Source organism: Chiloscyllium plagiosum, chromosome 18, assembly GCF_004010195.1.
Source record: "Chiloscyllium plagiosum isolate BGI_BamShark_2017 chromosome 18, ASM401019v2, whole genome shotgun sequence".
In the NCBI taxonomy this organism is placed as follows: Eukaryota; Metazoa; Chordata; class Chondrichthyes; order Orectolobiformes; family Hemiscylliidae; genus Chiloscyllium; species Chiloscyllium plagiosum.
In genome coordinates, this window is record NC_057727.1 from 65361800 (window position 1) to 65381332 (window position 19533).

The following is a 19533-nucleotide window of genomic DNA, read 5'->3' on the forward strand; positions in this document are numbered from 1 at the left end:
GGAAAGCAAATCTTAGCAGGACTTATACACTTAATGGTAAGGTCCTAGGGAGTGTTGCTGAACAAAGAGACCTTGGAGTGCATGTTCATAGCTCCTTGAAAGTGGAGGTCGCAGGTAGATTGGATAGTGAAGAAGGCGTTTGGTATGCTTTCCTTTATTGGTCAGAGTATTGCGTACATGAGTTGGGAGGTCATGTTGCGGCTGTACAGGACATTGTTTAGGCCACTGTTGGAATATTGCGTGCAATTCTGATCTCCTTCCTATCGGAAAGATGTTGTGAAACTTGAAAGGGTTCAGAAAAGAATTACAAGGATGTTGCCAGGGTTGGAGGATTTGAGCTATAGAAGAGGCTGAACAGGCTGGGGCTGTTTTCCCTGGAGCATTGGAGGCTGAGGGGTGACCTTCTAGAGGTTTACAAAATTATGAAGGGCATGGATTGGGTAAATAGGCAAAGTCTTTTCCTTGGGGATGGGGAGTCCAAAACTAGAGGGCATAGGTTTAGGGTGAGAGGGGAAAGATACAAAAGAGACCTAAGGGGCAACCTTTTCACACAGAGGGTGTTATGTGTATGGAATGAGCTGCCAGAGGAAGTGGTGGAGGCTGGTACAATTGCAACTTTAAGAGGCATTTGGATGGATATATGAATAGGAAGGGTTTGGAGGGATATGGGCAGATGGCACTAGATTGGGTTGGGATATCTGGTGGGCATGGACGGGTTGGACAGAAGAGTCTATTTTCATGCTGTACATCTCTATGCCTCTATTACTCTATAAGCTTCAGCCATGATCATAATGAACCTTGCAGAGCAGGTTTGCTGGCTAATTGCTCTGCCTATGTTTCTATGTTTCACACAAACCAAGAACAAATTTGTAATTTTTCTGGTGTGTATGGTTTAACTCAATGTTGTGTGGTGAATTTAACTGTTGAGCTAAAAGGGTTATAGCAATTATGTTCTTAAAATGCAAGTCCTAATCAATAAATTAGATCAATCAGTAATATATTCATGAATTCTATAAATACTAACTTTACATATTTATCAATATCCAGTTCGTTCAGTTCTATGAATTGTTCATACTCCTTGGCATAGCTTTTCAAGGGTATTAGTGCTTTTTCAATGGCATTTTTGATTGTATTGCGCAGCTCCTGTACTGGTGGCTCATTATGCCACACAGACTCCAACAGCGGTGTTCCACTTTGAAACATCCCTTCCAGGACAAACTAAAAGACAAAAATTTAAATAAATAATTAGGACAGCAGTAGACGTTTTATTCGTTCATGGGAATGTGGACATCTCTGGCTAGGATAGCATTTATTGCTCACCTGCAATTAGTCTAGAGAAGACAGTAGTGAGTCTTCTTGAATCACTTTGATGTGTAGAGAACACCCATACTGCATTTCGAACAGTGTTCATCAATTTTGATCCAGCATTAGTGAAGTAATAGCATCATAATTACAAGTCAGGATTATGTGACTTGGAATAGAACTTACAGAGGTTTTAAAGACCATAAGAAATAGGAAGGGAGTAGGCCTTCTGGCCCCTCAAGTGTGCTCTGCCATTCAACAGTGTTGTTGGTAATATGATATTCCTCATGACCACTTTCCCTGAAATCCATAATTCCCCTACTGATCAAAAATCTATGTCAGCCATAAATATACACAAGCACTCTGCTCTCACAGTACTCTATGTCAAGGAGTTCCAAAAACTCACAACCTTCTGAGAGAAGCAATTCCTCTTCATCTCAGTCTTAAATTTGCACATTCTGAGACTATGCCCTCTGATCCTCTCAGCATTTAGTTGTCAAGTCCCTTAAGAATCCTATATGGTTCAATAAGATCACCTCTCATTCATCACAATTTCATTTGCTAACCTTTGCTCATAAGACAATCTCTCCCTCCCAGGGATCATCCCTGTGAACCTTCTCTAAACTGCCTCCACTGAAATATTATTCCTTAGATAAGGGGACCGAAATTGCTCAAAGTACTTCAGATGTGGTCTCATCAGCACTTTGTACAGTGCAGTTAAACTTCGCTAATTTTATACTCCTACACCTGGAAATAAGGACCACTTTCCATTAGATTTCCTGATTACCTGCTGCACCTGTGTGCTAGCTTTCTGTGTTTCATGCACAAGTATCCACAATCCCCCGGTTGTGGCGTACTTCAGTTCTCCCTATTTAATTAATATTTTTGTTTCTTTTGTTCTCCTTTCCAAAATGAACATCACATTTTCTCACATTATGCTCCACTTGCCAACATTTTGCCCAGTTATTTCACTGAATTCCTACAGTGTGGAAACAGACCCTTCAGCCCAACAAGTCCATACCAACCTCTGAAGAGAAACCTACCCAAACCCATTCCCCCTGACTAATGCACCTAACAGACACATCCCTGAACACTATGGGCAATTTAGCATGGCCAAATCACCTAACCTGCACATCTTTGGACTGTGGGAGGAACTTGTGGGCATTACTTAACCTATCAATGTCTCTCTGTAAACTGTTTGTATCCCTCTCTCAACTTGCCTTTCCACATTTTTTGTGTTATCTGCAAACTTGGCGACAGTACATTTACTTGCTCCCTCTAAGTCATTAATACATGTTGTAAACAGTTGCAGTGCCAGCAATGATCCCTGTGGAACTCCACTGTTGCTAATCTGAAAAAGAACTCCTTGTCTCACTACCTCCTGCCCATTAGCTAATTCTCTTTCCATGCCAATATACTACCTCTAACACCATGGACTCTTATCTTACAACTTAATACTTTGTGAAGTCGTTGTCAAATGCCTCCTGGAAATTCAAATACAACACATCTACAGTTCCTCTTGATCCACTCTGGTTAAGACATCTTCGAAAAGCTCTGATAACTTAATGAATCATGATGTCCCTTTATAAAGGCAAGCCGACTCTGCTTAATTCGATTATTATTTTCCAAATGTGCTGCTATCACTTCCTTAACAATTTTTCCAACAATATATGCTCGGTACTCGGGCTGTAGTTCCCCACTTTTTGCTTCCTTCTCTTTTAGAATAGGGGTTTCACATTGGCAGTTTGCCTATCCTCTGATACATCTCCAGAATCCAAGAATTTTCAGAAAATTTCAACCAATGTACCCATGCACCTGCTGATCATGTCCTACAAAGGTGGTAGAGATCATGGGTTTGGTAGGTGCTGTCAGAAAACCCTTACTAAGTTGCTGCAGTGCATTTTGTAGATGGTCTACAATGTTGCCGCTGTGTATCAGTGGTGAAGGGAATGAAGACTGTCAGTGGTGAATGGGTTGCCAGTCTACAGGATGGTGTCAAGATTTTTGAGTGTTATTTTGACTGCACCCACCTCAGAAAGTATTCAGTTGGAGAGTATTCAATCACACTTCTGACTTGTGCCTTATAGATAGTAGACAATCACAGAAGAATTCCTAGCCTGTGTAGCCATAGTATTTATTTGGCTGGTCAACAGTAACCCCCAGGACATTGACAGTGTGGAATTCAGCAATGGTAATACAATTGAGCATCAAAGGGCAGTGGGTAGATTCTCTCTTGTTGGAGATGGTCATTGCCTGACACTTGTGCAGCACAAAGTTACTTACCACTTATCAGCACAAACGTGGATATAATCCAAGTCTTGCTGCACATGGATACAGACTGGTTCAGTGTTTGAAGAGTCACGAATCATGCTGAACATTGTGCAATCATCAGTAAACAACCCTACTTCAAGCCATATGATGGAGGGAAGATCATTCATGAAGCAGCTGAGGATGGCCACTGTGATCGTTATATGGACAATAATGCAATGAAATATGGCTGAGGCACTCCAGTGCTTCAGTTGTGGCAACATGATATTTCCTGAGGTATCCTGCATACTGTAGGATGAACAATATGTATTGTGCTAGCAATCTGTACAAAGATTGTGCACCAGAGAAATTAGGGGGAGATTAAGATCAACAGAAAGGTATTTAGCTTTATATGGGGAAGAAAGAAGCCTGTGCTGACGGGGTGAAATAAATAAGAGTGAGTATAGACTTGTTGGACTGAATGGTCTGGTTCTGTGCTGTCAATTCTATTTTTTTTTTATTTATTTTTTTATTTTAACCCCCACACTACCGCCTAAGTGCGGTAGTGCTTATTTTATCCCCAGCACCCATGGTGTGTGTGTGCAGCTGTGAGACACAGTGAAAGACACAAAGTGCACCAATCTTTATTCAATTTCCACCACCAGGAAGATAGGAAAACACCCGGGTGGCCAGTGACAAGCACTGCCCTTTGCTGTCAATTCTATACGATTCTATTTAAGTATTTTAAGTACATCAGGGCACCAATATTTAATTAGGTTCAAATATTTCACAAGGCTTCTGCATTGCCCAAGCTCGGGATTCCAAACCCTCAGTCTGCATTGGGAAATTGGCTTGCAAGTCAGAATAAATATTACAATGAACTTAAAATCATGAAGAATTGGGAGGGAGGGGTGATCAAGAATTTTTTTTTAAAAGTGATTTCCTCCTTGAAAATCCTCTTATTCTAAAATCACTTCACAAAAATTCTCTCTTTATTCGCTTCTCAAACTCTATCCACTGCAAATTTCAACTAATCTGACACCCATCCTCACCAACTTTGACCAGCTACCTGTAACCTAGCAAATCTGTTTCATGACCATCCTCCTCAAATCTTTCTGCAGGCTCTCCCAAACCCATCTGGAAAATAATTTCTCTGTTTTTTTGACTTAGGATTTAATGCCTGTTCTCTGTTCACTTTGCTCCACTATCAGTAGTCAATTTTTTGACCACTGATTTTCTGTTCAATTAAATTCTCTGCATAAATCATTTTTTTTAAGGATCTTAATTTTTTTCAGTTATTTCTCAGTGCTTACTTTTATCCTTTGTCAAGTTCTGAGATACTTGTTTCCATGATAAATAGAACTACTTACTGGTAAACAGCATAGAATGTGAAAGCAAAACGATCTTATTGAGTTTAGTGCTTCCAAAGAATATGTACAAAGTTCTGTTCTAATCCATTAACTAATCCATTATACTTGCTAAGGTAAAATCCAGCATAAAATGCTTTGATTTCAAATCATCTCACAACAATTTATCTTGTTTTACCTTTTCTATATGTGGAACATGCTGCGTGGATGTGATTGCTTTATCAAACAGAGCCAATATGATAGGCTTAAATTTTTCCAATGGCGTGCTGTAGTGCACTCCGTTGTGATCCAAATTGAGGTCTAAAACAAAAATAGGCATTTTCCTGGCCCTGAAATACAGAACAACAAACAAGCAGAAAGATGAGATCACCAATAAATTAAATTTCAAAAATTGTGAAGATTGGGTTGGGATATCTGGTCGGCATGGAAGGGTTGGACCGAAGGGTCTGTTTCCATGCTGTACATCTCTATGACTCTATAATTATAACAAACCTTGTTTTAACTGGCACCTTATGAACTAGCACTCTTGATAGACTGGCAAAAAGTTTGGATATCAATTACCAGATATTGTATTGCGAGAGGACAAATTCCTGCCTTTGAGTTAGAAGCTCCGGATCCAAGGTCCCTTTTTGGGCTTGAAATCAAATAGTGAATGGTTGGCTAGCTTGCCTGCTCTTAGGCCAGTTGAGGCCCTTGCCAATTAAGGCCATCTCAGGACCTCCACCCATCGCTACTTATGAACCGGCACTCTCGATAGACTGGCAAAACTTTTGTACATCAATAACCAGAAGTTTACTGTATTATCACAATCTCAGCAATGTCTGAGTAGTCAGTTGAGGGTACAAGTGAGAAGGCTGTCTGCCAGTTATGTAAGTCAAAGTTGCATTATTATTTATTTGATTTATGCTGCAAATATAACAATGATGTGTATACCCTCTGCATTACATTTCTATTACTTAGTGTGTGTTTTTACATTGATTATGTGGACCTCTTGATCAAACAAAATATTTGATCAATTCCCACACTCCTCGTCCCACAGTCGCTGGTGAGCAAAACATTTGCTTGTACAAGTACAGGATTGGACAATTCTACAACACAACTAAATGTTGATACTGGTTATGATTAACCCGCCTCTCATTCACCTTCCTCTCACTCCTATGACTTAACCTGAGGGCTGTTACCAGGCTAAAATTGATCCGTTTCAAATGGTCAAGCTGCCTCCAGAGATGTGATGGACTTGGGTAGTTCATCCAAAGTATTCAAATAAAGCCTGTTCAGAGTGAATTGTGATTCTCCTAGTCTGTGGATGTACTGTTGCAATGAATTAACTATGTATGTGAAAAGAGACCACAACCAACTTCTACCCATATGACTTTGCAAAAGGAAGCTATGTGGACATTTTAGTGAACATTTTAAGAATAAGAATAAACTATATACAAGCAACTATAGCAATGAATTAAGTCTGATATGCTGTGTTTGTAAATACTAATTCACTAAATGATGTGGCTCTGAAACATGCAGAAGATACCATCATTCCTATTGATCTCATAGGTTTTGCACTGCAGGAGGACAAATCCCTGCCTTTGAGTTAGAAGCTCCGGATCCAAGGTCTCTTTTTGGACTTGAAATCAAATAGTAAATGGTTGGCTAGCTTGCCTGTCTTAGGCCAGTTGAGGCCCTTGAGTTGCCAATTAAGGTCAGCTCAGGACCTCCACCCATCACTACTATCATTCTACACTGGTGATATGCACCTTCCCATTTGGGGAGACCACTCTCTTGGGTGGCTAAACAGGATGCCTATCATAGTGTTAATCCTTCCTAACCCTAACCCTTACCCTAACCCTATCGTAGGCAATAAAGCTAGGCAAGATTTAGAGTCATAGACATGCACAGCATGGAAACAGACTCTTTGCTCCAACTCGTTCATGCAGACCAGATATGCTATAATAATCTCGTCCCATTTGCAAGCACTTGGCTCATATCCCTCCAAAACATTCCTATTAATATACCCTTTATATTAGGTGCCTTTCAAATGTTGTAATTGTACAAGCCTCCACCACTTCCTCTGGCAGCTCATTCCATTCCACACACCACCCTTACGATTCGGCATGAAAATGTTGTCCCTTAGATCCCTTTTAAATCTTGTCCCTTTCACCATAAACCTATGCTCCCTAGTTCTGGACTCCCCACCCCAAGTAAAATACCTGGTCTATTTACCCTATCCATGCCCCTGATGATTTTATGAACCTTTCTAAGGTTACCCCTCAGCCTCCGACATTCTTGGGAAAACAGCTCCAGCCTATTCAGCCTCAAAACATGGAAAGTGCACAATGCTCTGCAGTAGGAGGCTTGACAATAACTAATAACACTGAATCATTTACAAGGATTTTAAGGGGTTGCAGTTTGAAAGTAGGGGGTAGTCTTGCCTCCATGGAAGTCATAACAGGATTATAAATTAGGAAGGAATTAATTGGCTTCAGTTGTAGCTTCTGACTGTCTAAGCATATCTCAATCACAAAGGTTGTTGGCAATCAGTAGGCCAGGAGCTCATCAGTCCCAGCAGGCCCCAGTGCAGTGGCCATCGAATAGGCTTAAAGTACAGGCAAGTGAGGTTGGACTTACTACAGAAAATCAGGTTAGCTGTAGCAATTGTCAGTAGTTAGGGATGCTGGATCATGACCGTGGGAGTATTTTTTTTTGGGGGGGTGGGTGCATTTGCTTCTTGGGCTGGCCTTCCATGAGTCTTGTAATGCCTGATAAAAAGGCTTCCCTTCCCTATCCCACCCAAGAAAATGGTCTGCTCACATGGGAAGGTGCATATCGCCAGTGATAGAATTATAGTAGTTGTGGGTCGAGGCCCCCAAAGGGGTCTTCATCAGCAACACAAAGACCTCGACTGCCCTAAGGGCAGGCAGGCTGGCTGGCAACAATTTTGCTATTGACTTGCTGCAGCAGAATACCTGGGATATGGCGCTGCTCTACTATTCAACAAAATGTTTATTACATTGGGGTGGAGGAACCAGTGCTTGCTTGAGGTACTGGACAACAAATAGGAGGGTGGCCCTCAGAAGCCACCACTCTGCCCTTGTTTATAAACCACTGTCCCTTTTCCCTGTGACTCCAATTCCAAGAACATTCCCCTGCAACCCACTGCTTAACTTTGTCCTGAGTCCTGTATGAAGTCTAAGATTCTGAGAGTGCTCTAATGGCAACACCGCAGGTCTCCTTTGTGCCACTGCTGTGTGAAAAAGCTGACAACCTCTCATTGAACAGGAATTCTTGTTCAGATTAATGCATATTGAAGGCCAGTGCAGTCCCAAATTGGCATGTGGTTCAGTGGACATTGTGTGGAAGAGGCAGCTTGTTTCTCCAGCCAGTTCTCTAATCAGCATGCAAGATCTCCAATAGCTCTACAGGATTTCATAGCTTGTTTATCCTTCTCCCCTTTCTTGAATTAGAATGGTGTAAGACCATTTTTTTGTGGAATATAAACTGGGAAAAGTAGTAGTTTGGACACTACTGTGTGGCACAGAATGTGATGGGGTCTCTTCTCAGTCAGTCAGACAGATTAACTGTTTCATTGATTCAATTGGTCATTTATATATTTGTGACAGCTCATGATTACTAGTGCACTTCTTCTATTATTAGCAATCTTCCAATCATCTGGCACTACTCCTGCATCTCAAAGGCATAAAGATTGTGACCAATGCCTCTGCTATTTTTAACTTTGCCTCTTTCAGCAACCTGGAATATATTGCATTGGGTCAGGTCACTTGCCAACCTTCAGAAATGATACTTATTTTAGTACGCTATCTTTATCTACCCTTGTCCTGTCTGTAAATCCCTTCTCTTATTTTAGTATAACTTTTACACGTAGTTCAGGAGCACACTTACTGGATGGTATTCCAGGTTTCCAGACTACTTTTCAGAGTTATGGGGCAAAATATTACCAAAATTGCCTGTGTCAATTTCAGCGGGTTTCATGGAGAGTTTGTCATTGTGAGATTCAGGAAGTTATCTCATGCAATTCCCTGCTGTTCACCTCAGTATGTATGCACAATGCCTCTACAGTGCCACACAGGGCACTCACCAGCAATAGTAGTACTCCCTGCTGCAGGAACTCCACAGGATTTGTGCCTCTTGCGCTAGGTGTAAAGCTCAAGTAAGCACTAGGTCAAATTCTGATAGCAGGAATAGCCCAGCACAGTACAAGTAGAAAGGAGGGAAACAATATTGAGTCCTTGTTTTTGAGCACTGCTACAACTAAATGAACAGGGGTAATCAGCTCCCCTCTTTTTAGCATGCAACTATCTGATTTCAATTAAATGTACTTTAGTATAAACTGACAAAGCCAATTAGCAAGCCAAAGAAAGAGGAATTTCATTAGAAATTCATAGAAAAAAATGGTGCAAATCCAACATTAAGCATTCAATCAAACAGGTAATATGTTTAAAAGTGATTGTGTCTAGTTACATACAGGGACAAATAAGGCTACACAGTTTAAAAGTCCTTAGAGAATGAGGACTATAGGCCAGTCAATTATTTGTTGACTCACATTCACAGCAATAGCAGAATCTGTAGATAAAATGGCTTTTTGGTGAATGTTTTCCCAAGTTTTTTTTTTCACTGGACTTGGTTTTTCCAAATAAATTAGGAATTACGAAGGCTAAAATGGACCATGAAATCTCTTTCCCAAATAGGCCTCACAGTGCCAGAGATCTGGGTTTGAGTCCCACCTTGGGCATCTGTCTGTGTGGAGTTTGGACATTCTCCCTGGGTCTGCATGGATTTCCTCTGGGTGCTCCAGTTTCCTTCCACAATCCAAAGATGTGCAAGTCAGGTGAATTGGCTATGCTAAATTGCCCATAGTGTTGGGTGCATTAGTCAGGGGTAAATATCGGGTTGGCGAATGGATCTGGATGGGTTACTCTTTGCAGGATTGGTGTGGACTTGTTGGGCTGAAGGGCCTGTTTCCATACTGTAGTGAATCTAATCTAGATCCTAAACAAATACTTTGTATCGGTATTCACTGGCTTGGTCATAGAAGACAAAGGGTAGCGGTAGAAGGGTGTTTGTCAGAATGGAGACTGGTAACTAGTGGTGTTCACAGGGCTCTGTTGACTGTAGTATGTATAAATGATCCAGAGGAAAATGTGACTTGTTTAACTATTAAGTTTTCAGATGTCACAAAGATTTTTGGAGTTGCTGATAGTGCAATCTATTTTGAAAGGATACAACAGGATATACAGAGGAACCTTGATTATCCAAAGGACACAGGTAGGGAAATATTTCATTCGGTTAGTCGAACTCTGGATAATTGAATGTCAGGCAATATAGTTTAGCCAAGTGTCGGGATCTTGAATTTTGCCAAATATTCAGATATTTGCATAATCAAATACCAGATAATCAACTTTCCTCCACAGATAGATTGGCGACTTTGGCACAGAAATGGCAGATGGAGTATAATCCAGACAAATGTGAGGTGATGCATTTTGTAGAATCATATTTAGGTGCAAATTATACTGTCAGTGGCAGAGCCCTTAGGAACATTAACGTATAGACAGATCAGGGAGTGCAGGTCTACAGTTCCCTAAAAGTGGCAACACAGATGGCCAAGGTTAATAAGAAGGCATATGGCAATCTTGCCTTCATCAGCTGGGGCATGGAGTACAAGAGTTGGCAGATCATGTTGCAGCCATATAAAACCCTTGTTAGGCTGCATTTGGAATACTGTGTACAGTTTTGGTGGCCACACTACCAGAAGGATGTGGAAGCTGTGGAGAGAATGCAGAGAAGTTTCACCATGATGTTGCCTGATCTCAAGGGTATGGACTATGAGGAAAGATTAGAAAGACTAGGATTGGTTTCACTGGAAAGACAGTGGCTGAGAGGAGACCTCTACAAAATTACGACAGGCATAGATAGGGCAGAAAGTCAGTGGCTTTTTCTCAAGGTTGACGTTTCAAGTTCAAGGAGGTGCAGGTTCAAAGTGAGAGGAGGAAAGTTTAAGGGAGATGTGCCAGGGAAGTTTTTCACACAGGGAGTATTAGGAGTGTGGAACACACTGCTAGAAGAGGTGGTGGAAGCAAGCATGTTGGCAGTATTTAACAGATATCTGGATGGTTACATGGGTAGGGAGGGAATAGAGGGATACAGACCTAATAAGGGCAGAAGATTTTTTTTTAGTTAATTAGTGCAAGATGATTGGCACAAGCTTGAAAAGTCCTTTGTGATGATGTTGCCCCTTTAACAAGGTTATGTTGTGCTTGTATTTCTTCAAGAGGAGTTGTAAAGGCAGTGGTGCCAAAATGGTTGACAGAAACTGCTTAAGTCAACAATCAGACGAGGCCTTTAAGTTTTTTTTTAAAACAGTTGTACAATGAAAGGGGAGTAAACCGGTTCTCTCAGTTCAGGTTTTTTCTAGTTTGGTTTAGTTTTAGAAGGCAGTCAGAAAAGTGCTGGCGACCTTGAGAAGCAACTACACTGAAAAGTGGTTCCATGCTTCAACAGAGGTCTTGCCTGGACTTTCTCTCTGAAATCTCTCCTGCAAGAACTTGTGTTTTAATTTTAACTTTTGCCAAGGGGAATGTTTATGGGATGTTGCGGGAACTAGAACAGCTTTGTTAAGTTGTGACAGAGTCAGTTGGGTTATCAAATAAGTTATTCTAAATTCTGTTTTCTTCAGTTCATGCTTCATTGGTAGCGTTTAATAAATTCTGTTTTAAAGGTTTGCATAAAATTCTATTTTGTTTAAAGCTGAGTAGTTTGACCAGCTGCATCAGTCCTGGAATATCCACTTTACATCTGCCTAAAAAATTAAAAAGTTAGGGTCTCGGCTGCCTTCTTAAAATGCTTTGAAGAGGTCTGGCCTGGTCCATAACAACGTCTCTTTGTTCTTTGTTGTTCTTTCTATAATGAGAGACTTGGGCAGTGAGGGAGTGAGCCAGCCTTTCAGGATCCATGTTCTCTCTGCTCTGCTGTTCAAAAGCAGCTGATGAAATGCAGTTCAGTATGTATAGCTCCATTGTCTTTCCAAGGTGGCTAATTAGCAGTGAGCCAAAATGTGAAATTAGCATGTACACGTGAAATAAACAGAGATGTGAATTCTTGATGCTGACTCAGTTGCCTGATTTTAATCTCTTTAAACAGTGTAGCCTTGTTTATTCCATATGGGTCTCATGAAACATGCCTCAGGTATAAAAATCTTATTATTTTAGTCTCATCCTGACTGTAATAGCAACCTTGTAAATAGAACCCTAGACATCTGCTCACCATATAAGCTTGAAGCTGAGATAAGGCATGTCAAAATTATCCTGTCTAGTAAATGATAACCTGATCAAATCAGCATGGTGTATATTACGGAAACTCATAAATGTGGTTCATGTCCTTTGATCCTGATTGGTGCCCGGTCTATCTCAGATTACCCTGGGAGGGAAAGGTATCTCTTCTGGTGTTCTCCACTAACACAATGCTGTCATCAAGCCAGAATGATATTTTGCCTAGGGATTTACACATTCAGGTCCACAGTTCCCCAAAAGTGGCAATGTGAGTGGATATGGTGGTCAAGAAGACATAAGGCATGCTTGCTTTCATTAGGGCACTGAGTAAAAAAAATTGGCAAGTCATGTGGCAGCCATATAGAACTTCAGTAAGCCACCGGAATACAGTATTGGTCGCCACAGTACCAGAAGAATGTAGGAGCTTTAGAGAAGATACAGAAAAGGTTCAGCAGGATATTGCCTGGTTTGGAGGGTTTTAGCTATGAGGAGAGATTGGAAAAACTAAGTTTGTTTTCACTTAAATGTTGGAGGTTGAGGTTGGTGGGCAGAAGATCTTGATCCTGAGCTGTACTGTTCTTTGTACTTTGCATGATACATGAGTATGAGTATTATATATGAGTAATGTGAGTTTCAGTGCCGGTATGATGCCCTAAATCTAAGCCTTAGATCCCAATGACTGATGGACCAGATCAAACGACACGTCCTATTGACCATTCGCAGCGGTCAGAATGTCACTTATGCTCAACCAGATCATGCTTTAAAGCTTCAGAAAAGTACATCCACCACTAAATCTGATTCTGCTGTCGGAAATAATTTACTAAATAATCTGGACTAAACTAAGAGTTACAATTTAAGATCATCAATTGGGCCTGCAGTGTAATGCATCATGTGTAGTAAAAGCTACATATATAAATATCAGGATCCTGTTTTATGTAGACAAAAGAAATTTGTACGTACATTGCATCCTTTTCAAAAGAAAGGGTTCATGGAGCCAGCCAAACTCTGCTGCATCCTCATGGCAATACTGACAAATCAGAATCTACCTGCCTGGTTTGGGAATTAGTTTGAAAGTTAACTGTTCTTGCTGCATCTCTTTGCCAATTATGTTCTAGCCAATCAGCACTCTCTGTATAAAACCATGTTCCTTTTCCAAATCTGTTTCTTGCATCTTAATTATTATGAGTACAAGACAATTCCAGTCTCCTTTGGCCATGTTTAAGTTATAGCAGAATCTCCTGAATCTAATCGTACTAACATCTTTTAAAATGTTAGTCAATGCACCACTTCAACAATACATATTAATTTTGGCTCAACAATTTATCTCAGTCTGTTCTCAGGACAAAATAATCAAAAAATGGTGAAGAGAAATATGTGTAAAATTCATCAACGTTTACACAAGAAGCAATAAAACAAAGATGTACCAAAGATGTATTGCATTTAAAACATTGGCTCAAAACATCATAACCGTTTAATTTCTCTGTAATTAAATGGTATTTTTCGTGCCATGTGTAAAATACAGAAATAAAACAAAGTATCCCATCGGAAATATTTAGTTCTGAAAGTAGACCACCGGCTGGAAGAATGCTCATGAATCTTACTTGAAGTTGCTGTTAAGAAGGTCTTCTCCCCATTTCATATCATCAGAGCAGTTGAGAGAACTATGACAGCCATCAAGGATCATTTGAGTGTAGTTGACAAGAGAGTCTTGCACAAGGTAGCGGAGAGAATCCTGAAGGTTGTACTTTATCATTTCCATCAGCATATGGAGTTTAGATTTGCGATAAACCTCCCAGTTAGACTCCCGTAAATTAAACCAACCTTTACGAACATCCCATAAGCTGGTACGTAGAACTTTCTTCAATGTATTTATCCAGCTATCACTCAGAAATAACTGTATCTGAAACATCGAAAAGACAGCAGAGTTATTATCATTTAACAGGTACTTTTTAATTAACACTTCAATCTAACTATTGTTATGTTCACCTTTCTAGAACTTATGGAACCACCTTTCACATCATATACTCTGTACATAAACCATGCATAATTACAACTTAATCATCCCCTAACTTGGTGATGAAAACCAAATGGTACTGCTATTATCTCTGTAAGGTTTTTTTTATTTGATTGATTTATCGTCACATGTACCAAAGTACAGTGAAAAGTTTTATTTACAAGTAGCACAGGGAGATCATAGTAAGCAAGCATGTACAAACAAAAAGACTTAGACAGAGGTAGACAGGTTACATTGCACAGGGTGGGTGCTAGGTGAGATAAACATTACAAGATGAGCATTATTTGAGGTTAGAGAGTTCATTCATCAGTCCAATAATGGCCGGAAGGAAGCTGTTCCTGAATCTTCTGGTGCGTATTTTCAGGCTTCTGTATCTTCTGCCTGACGCAACAGGCTGTAGGAGATCATTACCAGGTTGTGATGGGACTTTGATGATGTTGTTAGCCTTTTTCCAACAGTAAGCCATGTAAACAGAGTCCACTGATGCAAGGTTGACTTCTGTGATGATCTGGGCTGTGTACACCACCTCTGTAGTTTCTTATGGTCGTAGGCAGAACAGTTGCCATTCCAGGCTGTTATGCACCCAGAAAGTATGCTTTAATAGTGCATCTGTAGAAGTTGGTGAGGGTCCTTATGGACATACCAAATTTCCTAGGCCGCCTGACAATGAAGAGGCGTTCTTGTGCTTTCTTATCCATTGCATCTATGTGGGAACTCCAGGACAGGTTGTCAGTTATTGTCACTCCAAGGAACGTGACACTCTCCACTCTCTCAACTTCAGTTCAGTTCTAATGCAGATGGAGGCGTGTTCTCTTTTCTTTCTGAAGTCAACGATCAGTTCTTTAGATTTGCCAACATTGAGAGAGAGGTTATTCTCATTGCATCATGTCAACAAGCCTTCTATCTCCCTAAATCAATTTCTATCATGTTAGTTACTAAATTTTACAGATTACAATTGGGGAATAAATTAGTGAATTAGACAATAAATAATAAAACTTAATTCAGTGATACCCGTCTTTGAAACAGAAGGGTGTGCTTTCAAATCCTATTGAAGAATTTGTGGCCGTGGCCTATGCTGGCCGTTCTCTACTTAGGCAATGTTGTATTATCGAAGGCCACTATTTAGATGAAGACATCCACTCAATGTTCAGGTGGATGTCAAAGATGACTGTCACGCTTTTTCGAAGAGCAAAGAGCTCTCCTATGGTTTGGCCAACATTTATCCTTTAATCAGCTGACATAAAATATATTAACCGTTCGTTCATCTCAGTGTTGTTCACATGCCCTTGCAAAGTGCAAATGAACTGATGTAGTTTGTGCCTTCAAGCAATAACGATGCTTATAAAAGCAACACAGTGGCTGTGAAGTGTTTTGGATCATGCTGAGAAAGAGTAAGGCACCATACAAATGCAAACAAATAAAAGCAAAGTATTGCAGATGTAGGAAATATGATATAAAAAGAGAAAATGCTGGAGAAGCTCAGCAGGAGTGGTAGCATCCATGCAGGGAGAAAAAGGATAACCCGGAAGGGAGTTGAGCCCATTAGGGACGAAGGGGGCAATCTGTGTGTGGAGCTGGAGGACATTGGTAGGGTGTTCATTAAGTATTTTTATTCATTCATAGGATGAGTGCATCACAGGATTGGCCAGCATTTCTGCCCATCCCACAGTGCAGTTAAGAGTCAACCATATTGCTATGGGTCTGGAGTCACATGTCATCCATACCAGGTAAGGGTGGCAGTTTCCTTCCCTAAGGGACATTCATGAACCAGGTGGGTTTTTCTGATAACTGATAATGGTTCCATGAATTCAGGAAGATGAACTGTGAAGTTCTTGAGCAAATTGACATAGGGGATGAGGAGATATTGGAGGTTTTGACGGGCTCAAAAGTGTACAAATCCCCAGGGCTGATTGAATTGATCTCAGGCCACGGTGGGAGATAATGGAGGAAATTTCAGGAGTGTTGATTAGATTAGATTCCCTACAGTGTGGAAACAGGCCCTTCAACCCAACCAGTCTACACTGACCCTCCAAAAAGTAACCCACTTGGACCCATTTCCCCTCTGACTAATGCACCTAACACTATGGGCAATTTAGCATGACCAATTCACCTGACTTGCACATCTTTGTGACTGTGGGAGGAAACCGGAGTAAACCCGCACAGACACAGGGAGAACGTGCAAACTCCACACAGACAGTCACCCAAAGCTGGAATCAAACCTGGGACCCTGGTGCTGTGAGGCAGCAGTGCTAACCACTGAACCACCGTGTCAATCCAAATGATTAATTCTTCTTTGACAACAGGGAAGGTATCATAGGAATGCAGGACAGCTAAGGTGATTCCAATTTTCAAGAAGGATGGTAGAAATAAACCAGGGAATTGTAGATAAGAAAATCTCAAATCAGTGATCGGGAAGCTATTGGGAAAATTCTGAAGGAGAGAATTAATTACCCCTTCAAGAGGCAAGGTTTGATTGTGGGGGGGAGGAGTCAGCGTGTCTTTGTCAGTGGGAGGTCATGCTTAACAAATTTGATGAAGTTTTCAAGGAGCTGACTAAGTTGTGTAGATAAGGATAGTACAGTTGATGGATTTTATATGGATTTCCCAATAAGAATGATGCAATCCATATAAAGCAAAGTTTTAGACTGTCTAAATTTCACTGGTTTATCAGTGATCTCTTGTCTTTTAAATTTACATGTTTTTATATCTTTTTTGTTCTGTTCCTGGAGTGTCATGCCTACTTAGTTAGTCTTCTCTGTAAACTGATGCAAATAAATTGTTCAATTGTCTGAGTCTTATTTCTTATTGGCAAACTCCAATTTCATTGGAATTCTTTGGAGGGATTCCTGCCACAAAGCCTAACAGGTTTTCTCTCCATATCTCAGTAAACTCACCTTACGCCACTTTGATCACATTCATCACATCTAATTTCCATCCCATTACACCACGTGCCGTTCACAGAATAATATGCCACTCGCTGAATATCTTCTTTTGCAACCACACCATCTTTAAAAGCCCATTGTACATCTGGGTAAGCATTGTTAGTTTTCAGCTCCCCAACACAGTTCCTGACATCTGTCGTGGACATGGGAGACAATGGGTTACTGGGACTCTGCTATGCAGACAGGAATCTGGAGGTCTTGCTGGATGAGCTTGTGTAGAGGCAGGAGTTGCTCTTCCCCAAGGGCTACTAGAGACCATGATATCAGACCATGCCTGCCTGGTGCAAGATTGACATTTGGGTTAAAGCTGTCTGTCTACTCGCCTTTCCTTTGGGGAAATGGGGTGGAGGCTGCTGCACGCAGTAGTCCCCCTCAACCACAGACTGTGGTGGTTCACAGACTCCCAGCCCAACTGCTTGTTCTGTGGTACTGTGGAGTCTGTGGACCATGTACATATTAGGTGTGGGCATTTGCACTCCCTTTTTGATTTTCTTAAAAACCTTCTACCCTGTTTTTGGTTGCACTTCAGCCCCATGCTCCTGATCTTTGGGCACCCGGTAGGAGGTGGGAGGGTAGGTCAGAGGACCTCCGCGTGGGTCTGCTCCTGGGCCTGGCCGAACTGGCCATAAACAGATCCAGGCAGCAGGCCATGGCGGACGTCATTCAGGCCAATTGCCTGCCCCTCTTCCATGATTACGTTTGAGCCTGGGTGTCCCTGGAGAAGGAGTACATGGTGTCTACTAACATCCTTGAGCTGTTCAGGGAATGGTGGGCACCACAGGGAGTGGGTGTTCTATTTCCCCCTCCGAATCAATTTTGATTTAATCCCTGCCCTTCCCATTACTTTTTTTTGATCATGCAGCATTGCCCTTAGTTGAGACGGGCACTGCTCGTCACTGGCCACTCTGATGTTTCCTTTTTTCCCTGGTGGTGGAATATAAATAAAGATTTATGCACTTGTTGTTCTTCACTGTGTCCTACACCTGCACACACACACACACACAAAAAGCAGTCTGTCTCTGCAGTACTGAGCTTCTCCTCTCTGCCAGCATAAATACCAGCATCTTCTCTCTGTTAGAACACTCTGTCACTCCTACTGTATCCACCTCTCACCAAGACTCACACTCTACTACTGATATTGATGTCTGCAACATCTTCCCTCACTTGCGGCCAGCCATCCAAACCTCTGACAGCACTAAGCCTGCACGCCCTCACTCACACTTAATCATTCACTTGGGACACCTTCGCACCTACAACAGAAGTAACAGCTGTGCCACCCATTTTCATTTCCCTTAATATCCACCTCTCTCTTATTCCAGGAGAACAGTGGTCCCCATTAGAGCAGAAAGACTCTAGATGAGTGGTGGGCTGCTCGTCATTCATCTCATCGCCCTTTATGTGGATAGCATCCTGACTGACCGACTAATTCCAAGCCCCTGGATTGGTATCAAACCAGTGTTAGACTGCCCCTAACTTAATGTGCTGCAGCCCCTGAGTAAAGGCTTTTCTTGACTTGACTGAGGCCTGCTGACAAGTTTTGTTCATGTGTGCCTGGTGCAAATGTCAAGGCAAAACAAATAATATGAATCTGGTATCTCTGGCTGAGGCAGCAAAGCACAAAAATGTAAGTCAGTACAAGGCAGGGATACTATCAGCATCAAGATGGGGTCAAAGTGAGTGAAGCTATGACAACAAGCAAAGAGCCTGGAGATGAAGCCTACTTCAGTCCATAAGTGCACAGCATCTTTGCAGCAGTATTACAATGATAAGTGGTGGTGCTATCTGATATGCCTCACTGAAGTACAGAAGTGCCGTGTAAGTGGATTGGAGATGTACCACGTGGGTTCTTAGAGACTGGCATATGTCAGATACCAATGTCCAAGTACATGCGGTATGGCCAATGACCATGTAGCATGCCCTGAGATGTCTGGTTTACAATATGGAGGTTATTTGGAGCAAGTGGTGAGCTAAATTTGTCAGGTAACTACTCTGGTTTCCATGTTGGGTTTTCTTGACATCTAGCTTGTTTGGTGAATTTGGTAAGATAGAAAGCTGAATATTGTACAGCTGAGTTGGGCCATCAACAGGTTGTTAAAAAGCAATAATCCCCCTTAATTTGCCATTCATTGATACCTCACAAGAAACTCACCTCACCACTTGTGAAAAGAATAAATCATAGAGGGAGTTGCTCCCAACATAAAAGTGGGCCTCACCGGTCTTCTCCAATCCTGTCACAAAACTCACTTTAGCCCATGTTATTCAGATAGCTATAAGATTCCAAACAATATTTCTATTTTTTTGCTGTTATAACCTCAAAGTTTATTTTGATCATCCCATGGTGACCTATTTCATTTCTGGTTGTTCTTACACAATTGATGTATTTA

The 19533-nt window shown here is 41.3% G+C and overlaps 1 protein-coding gene across 1 annotated transcript in view; it reads right to left on the reverse strand.

The window, feature by feature from the left end:
- The window catches only part of dnah1 (dynein, axonemal, heavy chain 1), a 420700-nt gene that overhangs the window by 335889 nt on the left and 65278 nt on the right, over positions 1 to 19533 (reverse strand). The window contains exons 12-14 of the mRNA XM_043708503.1: positions 13795 to 14093; positions 5095 to 5245; positions 1025 to 1218 (exon numbers count right to left, since the gene is read on the reverse strand). Of these exons, the coding sequence (XP_043564438.1) occupies positions 1025 to 1218; positions 5095 to 5245; positions 13795 to 14093 (644 nt within the window). The remainder of the gene's footprint in view (positions 1 to 1024; positions 1219 to 5094; positions 5246 to 13794; positions 14094 to 19533) is intronic.